Here is a 19,692-nt window from a genome sequence, read left to right on the forward strand (position 1 = left end):
CTTTCCTCTAAATTCAAAATCTTATTTTTTTTTCATTGAGCTTGAATGAAATAATTGCAGGGCAACACTTTCTCATTAACCAGTACGTTGCATGCCTCACTTTACAATTTGAAAAGACTGAACTGAAAGTGAAGTGACCCCGGCCCTGATCGGGACTCCTGTGGAGAATTTCCCTGGAGAAAAGGCGCAGGCTGCACTCCTCGCGTAATAAAACACATGGTTTATTATCAGTGTGATAGAAATGAAATCACTGGACAATTAGAAGCATGTCTACCCATCATCAGCACCATGACAACAGCTCTATGAAACAGAAAAACACTGGATGAGTCCCGTCCCCCCGCCGGCTCACAAAGGTCAAATCACAGATAAATAGGCCTACTCCAAAATAGCTGGCGCACCTATTTACACAACCATCCATTTAAATTAATATAAATAAATATTTACACACATAAATAAAGACCCTCCGTGTGATAAGTCACCAGACAAACCTGTTTCACAGATAGGATGCTTGTCAGTCTTCGTACCCACAATGCTTTTTTTGTGCGAGGACACACACACACACACACACGCCCATACATACACATACACACACACACACACACACACACACACATGCGCACAAACACACAGTGTTGTGGGTCTACTGCTCACAGCATCTCAGTCTCACAGGATGCAGGCAGGGGGAGCGAAATGGATGTAACACAGTAACCAGCATGTCCTCAGGGGAATGAAAAGAACGTAACACAGATGAAAAATCCCTCTGTGCTCTCTGACACTGGCCCACAGGCGTCTTCCTCTCCCTTTTCTCTCTCTACCAACCCTTCCTCCTCCTCCTCCTCCTCCTCCTCCTCCTCAGCCCTGTGTGTGGTAGGTCAGTCGCAGTGTTGTAAAGCTAGAAGTAACGGTGTAACAGCTCTGTCTGTCTGTCTGTCTGTCTGCCTCCCGCTCCGCTCTCCATCCTCGCTCCTCCTTCCTCCCGCTTCATTTCCGCTGCTTCTCCTCTTTGTCGCCAGCCTTGTTGACACCGTCCCCGTGCCGGTTGCTGGGCGGGTTGTTGAGGAACATCTTGTCGAGTCCTTTGAGAGCCTCGGTGAGGTAGTTCTGCAGGGCGGTGAGCGCGGCGCAGATGGCGGGCGAGCCGAAGCCATGCGTGATGAAGGAGAAGTGGGAGAGGCAGCTCTGGATGCCGGGCTCCAGGATGGGGCTGGGCCGTGAGTTGCCCAGGGGAGTCCTGTCCTGGGCCAGCAGGTCTGTGAACTCCTTACACAGCTGTCTGCAGGGGACAAGACAGAGCAAGGCATCAGGAGGGAGCACTGCCTGGGATTAGACTTTGATCAGGACAAAACCAACAGATACCACTTATTTTTGTCAGGGTGAAAGGCCTGTGAAACAGCATTCAGATGGCATGACATTAAACCTCAGAATATCACTATGACTGCACTACCACACAAGTCACTGAGTAGAAGGAACAAGAAACAGGCCAAGAGCATATTCATGCATTTTGTGTTGAATGTGATCAAAATGTCATATAGGAATCAGTTCAGATTAAGGGCTTCCTATAGACAACGAATGTAGTATTGATTAGCTACCATTGTTTGTAATGCTCTGGATCCTGAAGTTAAGTTCCTTAAAGCCATGGAGCCCAGTGGAAATGATTTTACCCCTGGAAGCCTGATATGAAAACATATTTTGGTTTGTACATTAATGTGTTTAGGTGTCATACTTGAACACTGACAAATAGATTCAATGTGGGGGTTTTCTGACATCACAGTTTCCAGTGAATTAAATTATAGCGAAATTAAACTATTCCTCATTTTGTAGTCAAAGTCAATCAAATGGCATTACTAACATTATATCAAGGTTGGATGACACAACTGGCCAATATAACATTTGTAATAAAAAGCCAGTATTGGCCGCTGTAGCTTGTCAGACCAGTATTTGGGTCTAACCTCAGTGAATACACTCAAATCAACGAACCTGAGAAGAAATACAGTGTGTTATACAGTACACTGATACTGTACATCCAACTCAAAAACAAACCAGTCACAAATCTTTGTTTATACAGAGGAAAATAAAACACGTCGCAACCTCCAGTTCAGTTCTTCCAAGGTGTTTTATCTGCTTACTGAACCAGGAAAAAAAATGCATCGTAAGCTGCAGTTTCACTGTAAAATCCAAGTGTAGCTGAATTTTTTCCCTCTCTCTCTATGTCTTTTTTCCCCAGTGGAGAACAACTTTGCATGGCAAACTCTACCAGGGGAAAACTACAGTATTGTGGTGATCTTTAAAATGTGCGAGGACAGGTGATTTTGCAAGGTTCCAGTGTTAGTTATTTGGAAAAAAAGGAGAATATTACACCCTTTTGACTGTACAGTGACATTGCCAGCTAAAATATACTGTATTGTCACTGTCCCACTTTGTGCTGATTTTCTTTACCTGTTGAAAGGAAGTGTTTGTAGAATATAGGAGGAGTAGCAGTGGTCCAGTGGGTGGATTGAACTCTGTACATACTGTATATCATAATCAGCCATAATAATCTGAACTCAAACTTTATCGGTGCCAGGTATTTAGACCTTCTGAGGACACAAAAACTCAATCTAATGAACATTTTAAGCTCCTTAAAGCAGGATGAGGTGCCATCAACAGGAGGGGAATCTCTGAGTTACAGTAGGCTACGTCATGCTGTCCTAATTTCTCTTTTGACAAGAAACAGGCTGTCAAACCAGCATTTATTGATTTCTGCTGTGAAATCTCCTCAAATTTCCCTCAGCCAGGCCCTATCTCTATTAAACTGCGGTATGCCAACACACTAAATAAACATCACCGCCCTGAAATCTTGCATTACATGTAAGGACATTGTCTCACAGGGTTATTCCAGGGTACAGGATTGTTTTATTCTCTTGTCGTTGTTTAATGCTTGAAATGCTTTAAACATGAATTTAAGACTGTCCTATTTTTGTTCAATGCATAAAATGTAAATATAAAAAAAATGTTATCTGCTCTGAACACATGACATAAAAATGGTAAGATATAAAATGTCTTAAAGAAAAAAGTCCTCCCTCAGATCTTTCTTATACATTCATCAATATGTAATGTTTAGTCTATTCCAGGAGTATTTTGTGTTGTAATTTACTTTTTCTGTGAATCTAGGGCTGCTCGATCATGGCAAAAATCACAATCCTGATTATTTTGGTCAATATTGAGTTCACAATTATTTAACACATAATCACTCATTGACTTTGGAAACATAATGCATTTATTAAACTGCTTGAAATGTCTTTTTAAAGTGGATTTGCTTTAAATATAAACATGCCACAGCCTGGTTGAGAGGGAATTTGCGCTTTAAGGGAACGGCGAAAGAACATCCCTGCAAAGGAAATGGGTGCGCTGGATTTACAACACACGACAAAACGAGAGCATCATGGCGAAACGCAGTGCAGCACAATAACTGTTTTATCTCAGTTATCTTGTTTTCATAATGGGTGGAAGACAAAATAGTAATTGAAAATGTGATTAATTGCTAAAGCTCTACTTCAACCTGCCTCGCCTACTTCTAGTTGAGTTAGTGCCTTCCTGTATTTCCCAAGATGCTTTACAGCAGTCCTCAGAGAAGGGATGTGAACTCAAAACTCAGCACGTGCCATGGCTGCAGTGCATTCTGGTCTATTGAGGCTATACTAGCAGTAGAAAAACTGGTACCTGCCTCTTCTACCATGCATTTCTCCCTGTGTGATTGTTGCATGTCGGTGCAAAACAGTGAGGCTGGACCGAAAACCTCCCACCCTTGAACCAACACCAAAACCTGATGAGTTTTTGATGAAAAACGCTTCTCCTATCGAACTCTGCTCCAAATATATCCAACAATTAGCCAGCTATCCACAAGAATAGAGCAAATACACCATCAAGCTACTAAACTGCAAGTTACATGAGCAGTAGCTGTCTTCTTTAAACAATTGTTTTTCCTTCACCATCATCAAAGTGCATTATGGTCCTGTACATTCCTCTCTCACACTTGAGCAGTGAAACAATAGTTCTGGATGTCTGCAAACGCAGCAACACCAAGGAAGTTGCATGCATCACCATCTGAGGCCAGCATTTTACAGGTATATCATGACGAGCGAGCCTTCATTTGGTGACTAAATGCGACATTATCAAATAGATCCACTATGTACTGTAGATTTCAGGTGAAAACAGCCAAATTACCCGCTGGTTGTAGGCCCACATTTTGTAATCAGAGACCTCTTTCTCTCATGCATGCACTCATACTTGCACGCCCCATGCACAGACACACACACACAGACACACACACACACACACACACCCTATAAGCGGCCTAAGGGCAGAGCTACAGCAAATGAGTGACAGGCTGTGCAGGCCGAGCCCAGCTGGGGTTAGGGGAGTAGAGAGGAGAAGCCGCCACCCCGGGCTACACTCAAGGCTCTGACTGTTGTTTTCTGACGACTTGAAACACTTCACTGCTAAATAATGAATTTCTAACAGGCAGCACCGACACACAGTATTGGAACAGGTTTGAATCTGAGCATCAAACATCCACCACTGAACGCACCGTACATACTGAGTTTTGCATGGATGCACGCACACACACGCACATACGCACGTCTGCACACAAACACACTGACGGCTTAGGCAGTGCAGGCCAGCAGACAGCACTATAAACGCAAACTAAAAATACAGGCTTCCTACAGGGATCTTTGCTCCATGGTTTATGGTTCTGCTTCCCACTTTATCATCTGGAGGAAAATGTGGAGTTCTGCAAGGAGGGATTTTTCCAAAATAAATGGACGTAGAAATTTCGTCTCCTCTTTTTGTCTCACAAACAAAATTCTCATGAATTTAACTGTGTTAACTGTGTTCTGTATTATTCAGAATCATAAACTACTTCTCCTTTTTTCAGCGATACACTCGCTGATTAGTTTAGCAAAAGCATAAATAATCCACGGCTGGTCCATATGTTTAAAATAATTTGTCACAAGGATCATGGCGTTGTCGAGTTTCTTGTCTATGTGCTGTATGCTGTGATAACTGATTATTAAAAACAAAGCCTGATTTGAACTTAGGCTGATGGTTATGCTGTCTGCCTTTTCCTGATGTCTTTTCACCCTTGGTAATATCAACATTTGTGTTTACTTCCTTTTGTATATCCAGCACATGTGCGTGATTGTACCATCCTGTGTTGAATCTATGTTGCTGTGATTATATTGAAGTGATTATGTTTTTGATTTCTTTTTTTTTTTTTTTTAAGTTAATTTCTTATTTGCTGCCTGAATAACATGTTATTTTATTCAGTTTTTTTTTCTTTTGACTCCTGGACAGGGACATCCGATGAAAATTACTCTCTCAGGTTAACTGTCTCATTTACAAGTTTTTATTATTTATTTATTTACATATTTATTTATTATTGTTGATTAATGTGCACTTTCCCTGACAAATAAACCAATAATCCAGAAATAAATGACTAAAGTGAGCTGTTTAAGGCAGTCTCTATAGGTCCTGAATTCAATTCCACAGTTTAACAGCCATTAAAATTGGATTATATAATAATTAGAGGGACAGTGGTAACAAAGTGGATCGCTCTTAAAACCAGAGGTACAGGGTCAAACCTATGCAGGCCTCCTTGATGCTTTTGTCATTTTTAATCTAGTTTAGCTCCAGAGATCCAGGACTAATATTTCAAAAGTAAAAAAAAAAAAAAAAAAAAAAAAAGTTAATCTCTGCTGAAGTTAAAGGGCTTCCTGTAAACTGAAGAAGATTTTAAAGATGCTAAGATCATTGACAATGTCATGGGGGATCACATCATTAACTCAAGATACTGCAGATTCTCCCAGTCTTGTTCTAATTTATTTTTGATTGCACTGTTTTATGGGGTGTTAATTGATATTACAGCTAAAAGTGAGAATTGCTCCTTTTTTAATTTAAATTTAAAAAATCATGGGAAATTATTATAGTAGTGATTTTATCAAGGGGTTTGGGCTTTATTCTTCAATCAAATTAAATGTTTTATTTGAATGTAAGTGGCATCTTCAGCATGGTAATGCTTTATTCATCCATTTCATTACAGATTAGGTCTGGATGATGCCCATTGTGTTACATTAAGAACCAGTCTCTCCCTTCCTCAAATGTGGGTGTCATATTTGCTGTGGCAGAGTTTGGCTGTAGCAGTGATTGTCCAAATCAGGTCTTGGGACTGTCCCCAGCAAAATTAGGAACATGTCCCACAATAATGCTAATCTCCAGAGATTATCCAATGTAGAAGTTGAATCATTTGAGCCATCTGCAGTGCTTTTTGTAAGGACTGCAGATGGAAATAGCTTCCCTGCTAAATGTGGTGCACTCATCTTTTTATTCTTGTGAATAACTTATGAAAGTGCACACTGTCCTTTATAAATTGAATTTTTTTTTTTTAAAGTTTGTTCTGTGATCAAAATAAATAAATAAATAAATAATAATAATAATACTGAGGCTCTGACCTTTGCACTCCTTTGGTGGCTTATAGATTTGGTGTTACAAGAACTGTATCTTAAACTACATAAGTTGCCTTGGATGAATGTGTAAAGCCTAAATTGTAAATCTAAATGACCAAACGATTACATGATAAATGATTCAGCGTTGTGACCTCTTTTACCTCATGATGCACCTCAGATAATAGAGGCTACCTTACATGTAATTCACATTCACATCAAAAAGTCAGCGTTATGTGGGACAAAGTCTAATCAGTGCTGTCACGTGTGTGTTGCGCGGGTTGCCCCGGGACATCAGGACTCACTTTGTCGCCAGTAGCATGTTTTTCCGCGCGTGCAGCTCGTTGGGGTCCGCGTGCTGCCGGTTGAGGTACTCGCTCACGGCCTTGGTGGGAAACTCCGTCTCGCAGATGTAACCGAAATCTCGGGCCAGGTGGACCGCCTCACCTGCGGGCAGGGATTTACATGTTTTGGATGAATGCAGGCAGGGCGCGCCACAGTGACGTTATGTAGCCCTTTTACTGTCCTCATTAACGAATAATTTATGGAAAACCATCTTCACTTTCATCTGTGATGTTCCAGGCACCAAGAAAAATGTCACTTTACCCCCCTCAAAAAATAAATAAATTAATTAATTAATTAATGCAATATCACATTTGTCTTGTCGTATGTTTTATTTTATTATTTTTGTAGATTTTGTTTGTCGATAGGCTACAGTAAACATGTCGTGTTGAAGGGTCTAACACATATGTGTGTAAAGTGCACAACAATCCGTCAGACAGCTGGCACAGACCGGAGAAAAGATGAAAGCTTGACTTTCTCCTTGCAGAAATATTCTCACTTTGATTTTAGAGAGAAATGAGCGAAGTGGGGGCAAGATCATAGGACATCAATATTGTTTGGTTTCCTGAGTATTCAAGAGAAAAGGGCCTGACCTGATTTTTGAAGGAAAGAAAGGACAAAAACGGTGTAACGGAAAAGTAGCGTAATGTAACAAATAGAGCGATGAATTATCGCTCCTGCAGGCAACACAAACTGATTTTTTTTTTTTTTTTTTTTTTTTTTTTTAACTTTTACTATAAATAAGGCGTTTTAAGTAATGAGTTACTTTTTGAGTAACAAAGTCTGGATGGAAAGATGGGCTATTTGAATTAAAATGTGATTAAAATGTGAGGGCAGCATTGTCTGACAGAGGAGCAGCAGGATATTGTTGCCTTGGGTAATCTGTGAGGAACAAATATTTTGGAAAGAAAAAAAAAATAAAAAATATATATATATAGGCCTAGGTTGTCATAACCTAACTGTTGTCAAATTTGCTTAGCTGCTTTGGAGTTTCACCTATAGGCCTGTGGTAAGTTACAGGCTTGGTTGGGCTCCACTGAGGCCTTTATAAAGGTGAATAATCTGAAAGCTGCCTCTTGTGAATCATCTTAAAGAAACAGAAATCCACCTGTAGGTCTGTTTCTCCATGGCTCTTTGCTTGTTCTATTTCTTTTCCTGGCACTTCATCATTTTATAGTGACAGGAATATAGGTCTTGACCTTTGCAATTCTCAGTTTTGTTTGGTTGCAATTTAGGGTTTCATAGAAAGGGCAAAAGGAATTTTCGGTTTTTATCTTAAAAACGAATTTAGGCCATACATGGAAACATCAATTTCACAACATACAATATTATTAATGTTGTTAAAAACCCATGCACAAACCCATGGAGAAAATAAAAAAAAAACATCTCATCTGATGTGTTAAAAACCATTAGACAGTCACCTTCTACAAGAGATGTTAATAATGTGACATTGGCAGCCTTGCGTCTTCCAGCAGGTAAATTCAGTCCAATCTTCTCCAGCTTTTCTCTCAGAGATCTTCCACCATTTTTAGACTTTGCTCTACAAACGTAAAACAAAACAAAACAAAACAAACAAAAAGAAGAAGAAGAAGAAGAATGGACAATTGTGTAGACCTGTAGATAATGTAACGTGTCATGCAGCCTATTTGTTTTGCCTGAGCTAATAAAGTGGGATAACATTTATTGTGATGGCCTACATAGACATCAAATGAGTGATGGCAAGGTGTGACACTGAACATACCTTAAAACCAAATTTGCTCTTGTGGTGTTTATCATTGTAAAGGAGAGAAAAAAAATTGAGCAAAAATCACCAGAAATCAATTTGGAAACTGATGTAATAAAAATCATATCACTGATCATTCAGTACTAGTGTTCTCTTTAAGAGGATAATATACCTATCTGATAAGTTAGCATCGATTATTGGCTATAATACTATCTCGTCTGTCATCAGTCATTGCTCGACTTTGTACCCAGAAATCTGCTCAGTGACAGCAGCAGAATCACAACTTTGTGTGGTGAGAGACACAGACGCAGGAACTTCAGCTGTACCTTCTCAGCACGCCCCCCAGCAGCGAGGCGTTCAGGCACTCAGGCGGGGACAGTCTCCTCTGCACCTCCCCTACAGTCACTTTGTACTTGGAGGTGGAGCTGAGCAGCGACAGGCGGCCCGGTACCGAGCAGAACACCTCGTTTATGTTGACGGTCACTCCACCGATCAGCCCGTCCTTGCCTAGCATCAGAGAGCCCACGTTCTTGGGTGGCATGGGAACTGGAGGCGGGGTGAGAGGAGGGGAAAGGTCAGAGGCCATCAGTACAGCAGTCCATCCAAAACAGCCCATATCAATACAACATCATAACATCATGTTTATTATTCTCTCATCAGGCTACACTCCATTCACACAGCAGCATATGACTGACATGAGAGCATTAAAGTCAGAGATCAGACGGAAAGAAAGAGAAACTGGTCTGTTTGTGCATCTCTCTCTCTCTCTCTCTCTCTCTCTCTCTCTCTCTCTCTCTCACTTTGTAGTCATGACCACGCGCTCCGAGGGCGGCCCTGGCCTAATGAAGCGCCCACGCGCCGGGCATTTGCTGTTATTTAATGTCGCGCGACATTCTCATTACGATATTATCGATTGTTGATTGGCTCGCGCCTCCAAATCGCATTAACCACCTCCCCGTCTTTTCTCCACGGCCGGTTTACTCCCACCAGCGAGGAGCTCCTTCATCCCGATTCCCGTGTTAATGCTCGCGCTAATGGTGTAAAGAAGCAGCCAGCTATGGTGCGCGAGGCCAGCGCGAGGGGTTTTGATGGCTCCACGGGGGATAATACCGCAGATTAGCTCTAAACGAGCTCACGAGATCTCCGTGAGCGGTGCCATTTATTACATCAGCGGCTTAAATGCCCCGCGGGGAGCTCAGTCACTCAACATCCCGTAACTAAATCACCGCACATCATCAGAGTGGCAGCATGGCAGCCAGTCACCGACACGCTGCCTGCTAGTCAATATAGCATCCGCAAGCCGTCTTAAAGCTCCTCATCCTGCACGGGACCGAGCGGAGGGGGCTCGGCCTGCGTGGCCCCGGGTCCCGGCTTTATAACCCGCCTCACCCATTTTGCGTTCCAGCCAGGAGGAGGAACCCATGCAGCTAAACTCTCGTCACACCCCTTCCATCTTATTTTTCCTGTTTACCTGTTTCTAGGCCGACACAAATATTCAGGACATAAATTCATAGCACACGTAAGTGATATGAGGATTATTAAGTATTCTAGGGGAAAATAAAATTAGACCAAATAATGATACTAGCCTACTATAAGCTGAACCTTTGATTGTCTCCATGGAAAAAAGAGGCCGTTGTGATTGTAAAAAGCAGCAGGAAAAGATACAAATCTGATGAAAATACGCAAGTTTTACTATAAACTGGATTATAGCCAATAAGAACGCAATCATGCAAAACCAATAACCACGTCTTAACCATACAGACCGATAAAAAGGACATTATTAAATAAACGCTTTTCTGTAAACATTTTTGTTTGATTTTTGTTATGATTGTGTTTATAGTTGTGGTTTTATTGGCTGATTATGATAACGGACTTACCCAAACACGTCGTCACTCACTAGGTTACATGGCTCTTAATGTGTGTGTGTGTGTGTGTGTGTGTGTGTGTGTGTGTACCTTTCTTGATTACTGATTGATCCAGTATGTTCATTCCGCTGTTGTCGTCAATGGCCTGTTAAAACCAAGATTAACATAAAGCATTACAGCCTGCTGCGTACAAAAGGCTCATTTATATTTTTATTTGAACTGATTTAATCTCCACTGTCAAAACAAATCAGCTGTTACATAAGACCTCACCAGCCTAGATTTCGCTTATACATCAAAAGTTAGGCGACGTGAAGTTACTTTTCCGTAATTTGGTTTGGTTTATAATCCATTGTCATTTTGTTTCCTCTTTTGATATCACCGATAAGGAAGAAAATATTTCAAGTATGAATATTCAAGTTTAAAGCCTAATCCTTTTTTAAAATAGTCCTAATCCTGCGAATTAATTGCCTTACTAAATAGACCTTGTTAGAGCAGTGCTTCATGCTCAGATGAAAAATAATAATCGATATAAATTCATAGTGGAGATAAATGCATCTCACAAACCGAAAGCCAGAAATGAGACTGTCTTCGAGGTTAAATAGCAAGATATTGCTAATGGTTATACCCTCAGGGAAAACAAGGGTGAGATGAAATCCTCCACAGCTGACCCAGTCTAACGCCAAATAGGCTATTAATAGTTCCTCGGCAAATTGGACATTTTGCACCTTTGCAGTACACTCACCAACACCAGTTTAATAATAATAATAATAATAATAATGATGATGATGATGATGATGATGATAATGATGATAATAATAATAATAATAATTATAATAATACAAATAATAATTATAATAATCCCAGAACAAAAAATAAAACAATTTCATCTACAATAACATAAAAACATTAATTACACATGATTATTGCTAGTAGTATTGCTAGTATTACTATTAGTATTAGGCTATTACTATTATTGTTATTATTAAAAACATAACGTAACTTTTCTATATAAAGACCCAGTGCCAGTGACTGCCAAACACATTTCCCCTCCGCTTTAATGTTAGCAGAATGGTGCGGCATCCTCCTCTGGAGGCTCTGCTCTAAATGTTAGGTAGTATTCATATGAAGTGGAAGATCCACTGCAGAAGCCATTTAAGTTGACAAAAAGTTACATTTTGACGCCATACAGCATGATGCACAGACCAACGATATGCCACTTATCTGGCATGGTAACAGTTTCTTATCAAACAAGGTGGCCCAGGGCTCCTCAGACAGTTTTGTTTTAGCTGAGGGCCATTTGCATTTGGACTACAGCTGCTGTGTGACTCCATCCCTGAGGGAATTTGAGTTCACTGACCTTAACTCTAAAGGCACTGATACACGGGCGACATGAGCGGTAGAAGGCAATAGCAAACAACTGTGACGGAGAGCAGGATACTTTTTCACTGTATAATGTATATTACGGTTATTTGGAAAGGTTTTCCAACTGCCATTCAAAACAGCAGAAATGCGTCAAAACACTAAGCCGGTACCACTGTCTCGTAAGCAGGTCTCTTAAATGTTTTCATGTCGCAGAAACCTAAGCAGACACACAGACGATCATTTAATATGATTTTGTACATTTGTGATGATGGGCAGCTGCACCGTAAGTGGAGACTATGATTAAAATAGTATCTGTTGTAGATTATTTCTGGCTAACTGAATTCTAGTGAAATTTAACTATTTTTCATTTTTACTCAATGATCCCTGAAGCTGAAAATATAGCTTTTTGAATTCGATCTCTCTATTGTCTTGTCTACAGCCTACCTTTTGAAGATAAACCGGAATAACTGGAAAATAAACTTGTGCTGGATGTCTTTTGGCCTATATGGGATTTCTAAGCTGTGACCTTTGAACCCACAGACTCACCTGAGATTCCTCCATTCCGTGCAACCCGTGCAGCAGTCCATCGCCCATGCCGGAGTCGAGTCCCGGGTGAGCAGAGTGGAGCAGCACGTCAGGCCGCCGCACGCCGCCGTAGTCCCGCCGTGGGTCCAGACCGGACAGCTGAGGCAGCGAGGCCCGGGGCTGGGCCAGCAGAGAGGAGCTCTCCATCCGCTCCCCGGCGGCGTCCTGCCGCTGCCGCGCCCCCCAGGCGCCCTGCTGGCTCTGGTGCAGGGAGTTCAGAGAGTACGGGTCGCTGACGTGGGAGTACGGGTCCTGGCTCTGGTAGTGAGCGAGCGGCTGGTACGGCGGCGGAAAATATGGAGGCTGGAAGTCCGAGGAGGGCGCATGAGAGAGCGGCGGCGCGCTAGAGTACGGTCCCGCATGCGACACCGAGCCCAGCTGGGACAGACGCGAGCTGTGGCTCGGGACACCGTCATGCCGGTCCTTCAGAAAATGCAGAGAGAGACAGATACATAGAATCAACTCAGTGTAGGATCCAGCTGACATTTCCAGGGACACAAACTCACAGAGGCCCGAATGAAGCCTGCTATAAGGGATTAAAAACAACAAATGCAGTGGTAGCTTGTATCCAAGTAGTAACAGGCCAATTTAACATGCTTTCTTTTTTTATTACTATAAAAAGCGCTGACATTATCAAAGCAAGTGGCACTGATTCGTCCAAACGAAATCAAAGGACCTGAAGAAAAATCACATTAAGGATTCTAGGTGACTGACTACTTGTACAAAACTCTCGTCATTAAAATTAACTCAGCACGGATTCATTATTTGTACAAACGAACTGTGAAGTCTGCAGCGAAAAAAAAAAAAAACTCACCGTGGTGGAGTAGGAATGAACTAACATCTGTAGGCTATACCGTCTGCTGGTCTCACGATAAAACAGCAGGGCAGGAGAGACGGGGATGCGCCGGAATAACAAAACTCATTCCAGATAAAAGCAGCGTGTTTGAATGGGCTATTAGCAAGGCCGGTCTGGTGTGAGCTCCATGCAGAACCTTCCTCAGCCCGGAGCTGCCGCTGCTCTGAATGTGAGCACCGAGCTCCCGCCTCTACCCCGGTATACGGTGTGATTGTTATTCATGACTGAGACTTACAGGAATATTAATGCGCGCGAGGCAGGGGACTGGCGACACATGGGGCGTGAAGGCTCTCGCGCAACCGTGAGTGACGTTTAAATTCCGTGGAGAGCTGAAACGGCGCGCACACAGCGAGAAATAGAAAGAGGACTCTGCCTCGCACGAGAAAGTGGAAAGGGTTGCCCAACCCCATAAGGAACCCCCATCACAAAAACTGCACACTTTGGGGGGCCTTTCCCAGGCACAGAAAAAAGCATGCATCACATAACAAGTGCATCTGCATAAAGTATCCACCGTTTACAGAGACTCCTGCACAATCCACATCTGCACAAACATGCTTTGACATTATAAAAACAACTAGGGGTCCCGTGCAGGTCAGTGGGTAACAGTATGGATTCTATAGTTAGATCGAGGATGACAATTAGCACCAGGGTTAGGGGTTGCACTCCCGATGGGGCCGGTGAGCTTTAAATATCTAACTTAAGCCTCTGCAAAGATGATGAAAAGGGCTCCCACAAAACTAACATTAAGTGATTTCTACTTTTACGCACAGACCAGTCGCTGAAATGGCTGTTTGTCTTATTCATGAAGATGAATCATTCATTTCGCCGACATGCCGTTGTAATTTTAGAACTTCATCCATCCAGGCCTTTGACTTCACCCTGCCTGCTAAACGAGTCCCGAATAATAAAGTCGGCTCACGCTGGACTGCAGCTGCCTTTGATTAAGTGGCAGGACAACACACCCGAGACTCCAGCGGGTGAACGGGGGTGAAAAGGCGCACGAGGGGCTCGTGTGAAAGGTGCCACGAGTGAAAAGAAGCGATCAAACTCGATTGCCCTCGCGGATCTCTTGGATAACAGCGTTGTTAGTCCGCGTTTGGCGCCGTGGGAGAAAAGCCATGTGCGGCACGAGACAGCGGCTTCCCACCGGGTTGAGCCGAGGGGCCTCGCGAGCTGCCCTTTCTCCAGCGTAAGCTTTGTGCTCCAGCCCATTCAGCGCGAGCCGAGGCTGCATTTCGCCCCCGCGTGCGGCAGTGCATGCTTTCCCCTTTTCTCTCTATGACTTTGTGTTTTTAATTTATTGTTCTGGGATCAAAGCCAAATGATTTACATAGCTCTGATACATCACCTCCTCTGACACACTGTTTCTCAATGGAAGTATTTTTTCCCCCTGCTTTTCAGTAGCCTATCTGAAATATTTCATTATTCGATTGTTTTGAATGAACTTATTTTTTTGCAATTTATTTTTAAACTCTAAAAGAGATCACAAGACTATGAAAGCCAAGTTATCCTAGCGATTATACTTTAGATTTAATCGAAAATTGTTTCAATATCCATTTCGTGGGAAATTCGGGAAAAGATTAAATTCTCAGAAAACAAATTAGCTGCATTCAATGTCTAACATTTTCCACTAATTTTACAAATAGCATCTGCTTCAGTATAGGCCTGGAGAATATACAGGAACATTAATACGAGATAATGTAGTGACATTCAAATAGATATAAAAGAAAATGAGCAAAATCTCTGACTTGAAGAATCTGATATTAACTGAAATGCTCTCCTGTTCTTACAATCGCCGCATCACAAAATAACAGGCCTAAGCCTTACTGGAAACATCACATAACTTACATATGATAACAATTCATTTATTTAAAAAAAGAATAAAAAAAAGAAAAATCTATTCCCCAAAACATAAGCAGCCGGACGGAAACGTTACCTCATAAATATCTTCATACTTGACATTCTCAACTAGCTTCCACAGCATGGTCGCTTCTCCGGTGTCGGTAAACCGAATGCAGCCAAGTGAGGAACGGATGCCTCAACTCTCTCTCTCTCTCTCTCTCTCTCTCTCTCTCTCTCTCTCTCTCTCTCTCTCCCTCTCTCTCTCTCCGCCTTCTGTAAAGCCAGACACTCTTTGTGAATGGGGAACCCCTATAAGGACTCCACTACTGAGCAGAGCTATAGGGCAAGTTGAGAGCAGGCTGCTGCGTGTATGGTAGCCTATGGGGAGCAACGAATAAATAAATGAAATAAATATTTTATTGATCACTCCCTGTAATTTTCCATGCACAATAAAGAACAGAACACACGCAATTCCACACAATAGACCTGCATGTACTATTCAACCTAGGGATGGGCAAGTTTGGAGATGCACAGGGCCAAAAACGAGGGAGCTGCAGGCGCATTATTTCACTAAATCCATCATCTAATATCATTTGTTAGCAAAAGTTTTACTTGTGTATCTACTAAATCAAAGTGGAGCAACAATTGATGACCAGAAGGTATCATTATTTGGTCGTTATGATATATTTTTTCGATGGGACCGCAATCTCTCAATGGGAACACCGGTGCTGATGCTCCCTGACGTAGCCCAAGTTTTTGAATGAGCCTTCTAACAATATTTATGGTGATTTTGCTTCATCTTTGCCTTCCACGCTAATGATAAAACTACAGATCACATTTGGACTCCCTTAGACCAATTATTAAGAGCCACACAATGCCATAACCAGCTGCATAAAGGCTATGAACCCCCTGTCCAGTATATTCCATAAGGGAAAGAAGAGCTGCTGCTCCAGCCTTTAGAAGTCGGACAGATTTGCTGTGAAGTCCTCGCAGAAAATAGACAATGGCTGTTGCTGAATAAAAAAACAAAAACGAAACAAAACAAAACAAGTCAGAGTGTTAGAGTAGCATATGTGGGAGTAAGCCTCATCTCTCTAATTAGTATCTATTTAATATTTAATCATTTGAACTTTACTTACCTGTAAGTCTACTAGCTCTGAACTAGTACCGAAAAATACAATAGTGAGATTAAAATACATTCATCCAGCATGTTAGAATTGTGTCAATAGTAAAAACGCCCTCCCACCCACCCACACAAACAACAGCAGTATGTCCAATATTCAGCCACCATTACACATACACTACAGTAAAACATTCAATGACAAAAATAAATAAATAAATGAATAAAGAATTACAAAAAAGCCCATTTTGTAAAACAATCACAACTTTGTATCAAATATGTAAGAGTATTCTTAGACTGTATTTTAATTGGAGGATCCTTAGCATTGATTGCCTTCTCTCATGTTTTAAAAATAGCTAATTCTCTGTCAATAAGATCACATTACATCACACAATACAACACAACACGCGCATGAAGTTTAAGAAAATTGTATATTTTTCTCCTTTCAGTTATAACTGCTTTTACAAAATCTCCACTGACTCTGTACAACATAAAGAAGGCGTAAGCTGCTAATGTTGATTTGCTCCCATGTTTACACAACGCATGTCTTAGCTGTCTCAAGGCTTAAAATCTTTCTTTATCCTCCCCTTCATCCACATATTCACTTTGATAGAGTGGATTTAAAAACCCGAAAGCAATAATGAATCATGGCTTTCATTGTGGGTCATAAGGCCAGTGTTGTGGAAGGTCCAGGTGTTTCTGTTTTGTACCTTTGCAGTATTTTGCCTGCTGTCTGTGTAAGGATCTACTGTTATGCACATACACTGTGTAATGTGGCACAGGTGGGCAGGATGGTGGGATGACATGGGTTCACACTCTCCGTTAAACTCTCTGAAAAACTTTCCTTATAAATCTAATCAAGGGCATGCATTTACTGCATGTGATAACGAGGATGCCATTCCCTTGCATGCACATTGCTTCCCTGGGTGGATTTGCCCAAATGTGTGTAAACTGCTCCCTCTAGTGTCACAAGAGCACACACACACATTCACCGCTTCATCTTGGCCATACTCAGTGGAAGATTATGTTGTGTTGTAGTCACCCAGACTCTCTCAGCTCTTTGAAGCCAGTTTGAACAGAGTTTTAAAATGTTTTATTAAGGAAAATCTGTGTCAAGGGGAAATGACTATTAATTTATTTCATGGTAAAGCAGATCTGCAATGCTGCAGGAACCTGATACGGAGACATTAAGTTTACTTTTGACTTTGTGATATTAATGGGTTTAGTAGGTTACTCATATTTGTGTGGATGTGTGTGTCTCTGCCTTTGCTCCAGCTTGCCATTTATGCCTGAAAAATTCTCACTTCAAATTAGTGCTTTGTTTTGTCCGTTTTGGATTACAAAAAAGTTATACTCGTTATTCTCTGTTTGGGTTTTGGGATTATGGCTGAGTTCACATATTCAGACCCCAGTTAAGCTCTTATAAGGTTATCTGTGTTCCTGTATGTGTGGCGGTGCGTGTGTGTGTGTGTGTGTGTGTGTGTGTGTTCTCTCTGACGTGGCTGCCATGGTTAAGCTCCTTTGATGTTTGGTGCCACAAAAGCCACTGAGGATGCCAGACATGAATGTTTAAGAAGCACGGCTGTTCCCATGTTCTCTGGAATGACCCGTTGCCAAAGACTCGCCCATCCCTCTCTCTTTCTGCCTGTCTCTCACACACACACACACACACACACACACACACATGGCAGGGCATATGACTGTTAGCAATGACAGATGTCCTGACAGTCTGGAAGTCTGGAGGCGTAGTTGTGGTTGGTTGTCCTGCAGGGCTTTGACACACGATGTATCAGCATACATTACACACATGTCACACTTACAGTCCTACTGCCTCCCTGTCTTTTGTTTGTAACCATACACACAAGAGCCACACACACTGTTTTTTGTACTCAGGCTTCATTCTCACTTCATCCTAGTGTTTCTTCTCTGCTACTTTGGTGTTTCTATATGGCATCAACCCCCTCACATCCATAGAGCTCCACACCTTGACACCTGGGAACAGTCCACATTTGCACATTTTCTTAAGACTTAAGGTATTATTGTGGTCATATTTACTTTTTTTTTTTTTTTTTTTTTTTTTTTTTTTTAAATTGACTGAATACACTATAAGCAGGTTTTCAAACATTGTCCTCTCAGGGTTATTCTGGGTTTTAACCTCTTCACCTCTGCTCCTCACACAGGTCGGTTTGTCACTGCTGCACGGATGAACTTTGTTGAAACCCAGAGTACTTTTATTTTAAGGTGTAGTGGAGATCTCAATGTTTCCAAAGATACCAAATATGTCCTGTGTCATTGCATGGAAATGTGTATAAAATGATGCACAAGACATCTCAATATTTTCTATTTGATGCAATGCTGCAGCCATAAAATGTAATGGCATCTTGGGTTTGAATATTTCAGTGAAGCCTTGCTATGCAGAATATAACTGTGACATGGCTGTGCAATATGAAAACAAGGGGTTTCCTCTTGCATTTAAGATACTTAAGGGGAATTTTCGGGGAAAATCAGGGTTGAAGGGGTTAAAAGGTGTGGACTGGTTTCCTGTGTTCATCCTCAAGTTGCCATGCCTTTCTCTACGCTGGCAGGGGAAATTCACACAGTATGTAGGCCAAAGCCATCACTCCTAATTGTAATAATTTAGTTTCCACTAAGTGGTGCAACACAATTAAACACCTCTATATGTTTCACAAGACCACCAGTGTGTAATGAGAACTGCAATTATGCAGACTAGGGATTGTAATTCTGCTATAGACCACTAGGCCGCACTAGAACATCACAGAAAAAAGGTGAAGACCTCTGGATAGGTGCAACATGCATACCTGGGTTCAGTTTTATAATTACCTACATCTTATGCAAGTAGGCATGAATCTGGAGAACAGGCCTCTAAGATTATGCAGGTACAATGAGAACAAAGTACATTTCTAACACCCAAATTTTTTATATTCATGTATATTATAGAATTTTTACAGCCTGCAGACTTCTTAGGCAGTATTCTTCCTCTTCTTGTTCTTCTTTATTTTATAAGTGTGCCCATGTGGCATGCACACTCATTAATGGTAGCTCACTTGGTTTTCTTGAAAAAAAAAAAAAGAAAAAAATCCTAGTAATCAAGTGGAATCAATATAAGGGCTGATGGTTGCCTTTGGACTAGTGTTTTGTATCTACCAAAAAGCAATATCATTATTAAGCCAGGTTTGAGGGTTCCTCTCCCTCTCTACACCCGTAATACACCTCAAATCATGCCTACCAAAATATCTTATACCATGTCAGTGTCCACATTCACATCAGTTCCCAGGATGTGACTGTGACTTGGATACAAACAGAAGCAGCAGAGGTTGACTGTCGTTGCGGTGACAGGGCGCTGTGGTTTGGGTGAACTGGTGTAGCCGGGGAGGTTGTGCATAGTTTGACAGACTGGGACGGGGACAGTCGGGGTAACAGCCGAGGAGAAAAGGCCTGAGTTTTCCCAGGATTGAATGGGATCAGGACAGAGAGGGGAAGAGGTTTTAGCAGCGGAA

General features: G+C 41.7%; 1 protein-coding gene across 5 annotated transcripts; it reads right to left on the minus strand.

Moving 5' to 3' along the window:
- Positions 1–200: 200 nt before the first annotated feature.
- On the minus strand, positions 201–15,224 carry tfap2b (transcription factor AP-2 beta). 5 transcript variants are annotated; one of them, XM_030047190.1, is made up of 7 exons: positions 15,149–15,224; positions 12,318–12,779; positions 10,500–10,554; positions 8,871–9,090; positions 8,243–8,361; positions 6,785–6,926; positions 201–1,273 (listed from the first exon to the last, which is right to left on the minus strand). In XM_030047190.1, exons 1-7 carry the CDS (start codon positions 15,194–15,196, stop codon positions 982–984), a joined length of 1,338 nt encoding a protein of 445 aa, XP_029903050.1. In that variant the 5' UTR covers positions 15,197–15,224; the 3' UTR covers positions 201–981. The 5 variants fall into 5 exon arrangements, with proteins under 5 accessions (XP_029903050.1, XP_029903046.1, XP_029903045.1 ...); XM_030047186.1 differs by having other exon boundaries at positions 8,871–9,095; positions 10,499–10,554; positions 15,149–15,209; XM_030047185.1 differs by having other exon boundaries at positions 10,455–10,554; positions 12,306–12,779; positions 15,149–15,209.
- Positions 15,225–19,692: the final 4,468 nt, after the last annotated feature.

The sequence above is a fragment of the Myripristis murdjan genome, chromosome 24, assembly GCF_902150065.1.
Source record: "Myripristis murdjan chromosome 24, fMyrMur1.1, whole genome shotgun sequence".
Taxonomy (NCBI): Eukaryota; Metazoa; Chordata; class Actinopteri; order Holocentriformes; family Holocentridae; genus Myripristis; species Myripristis murdjan.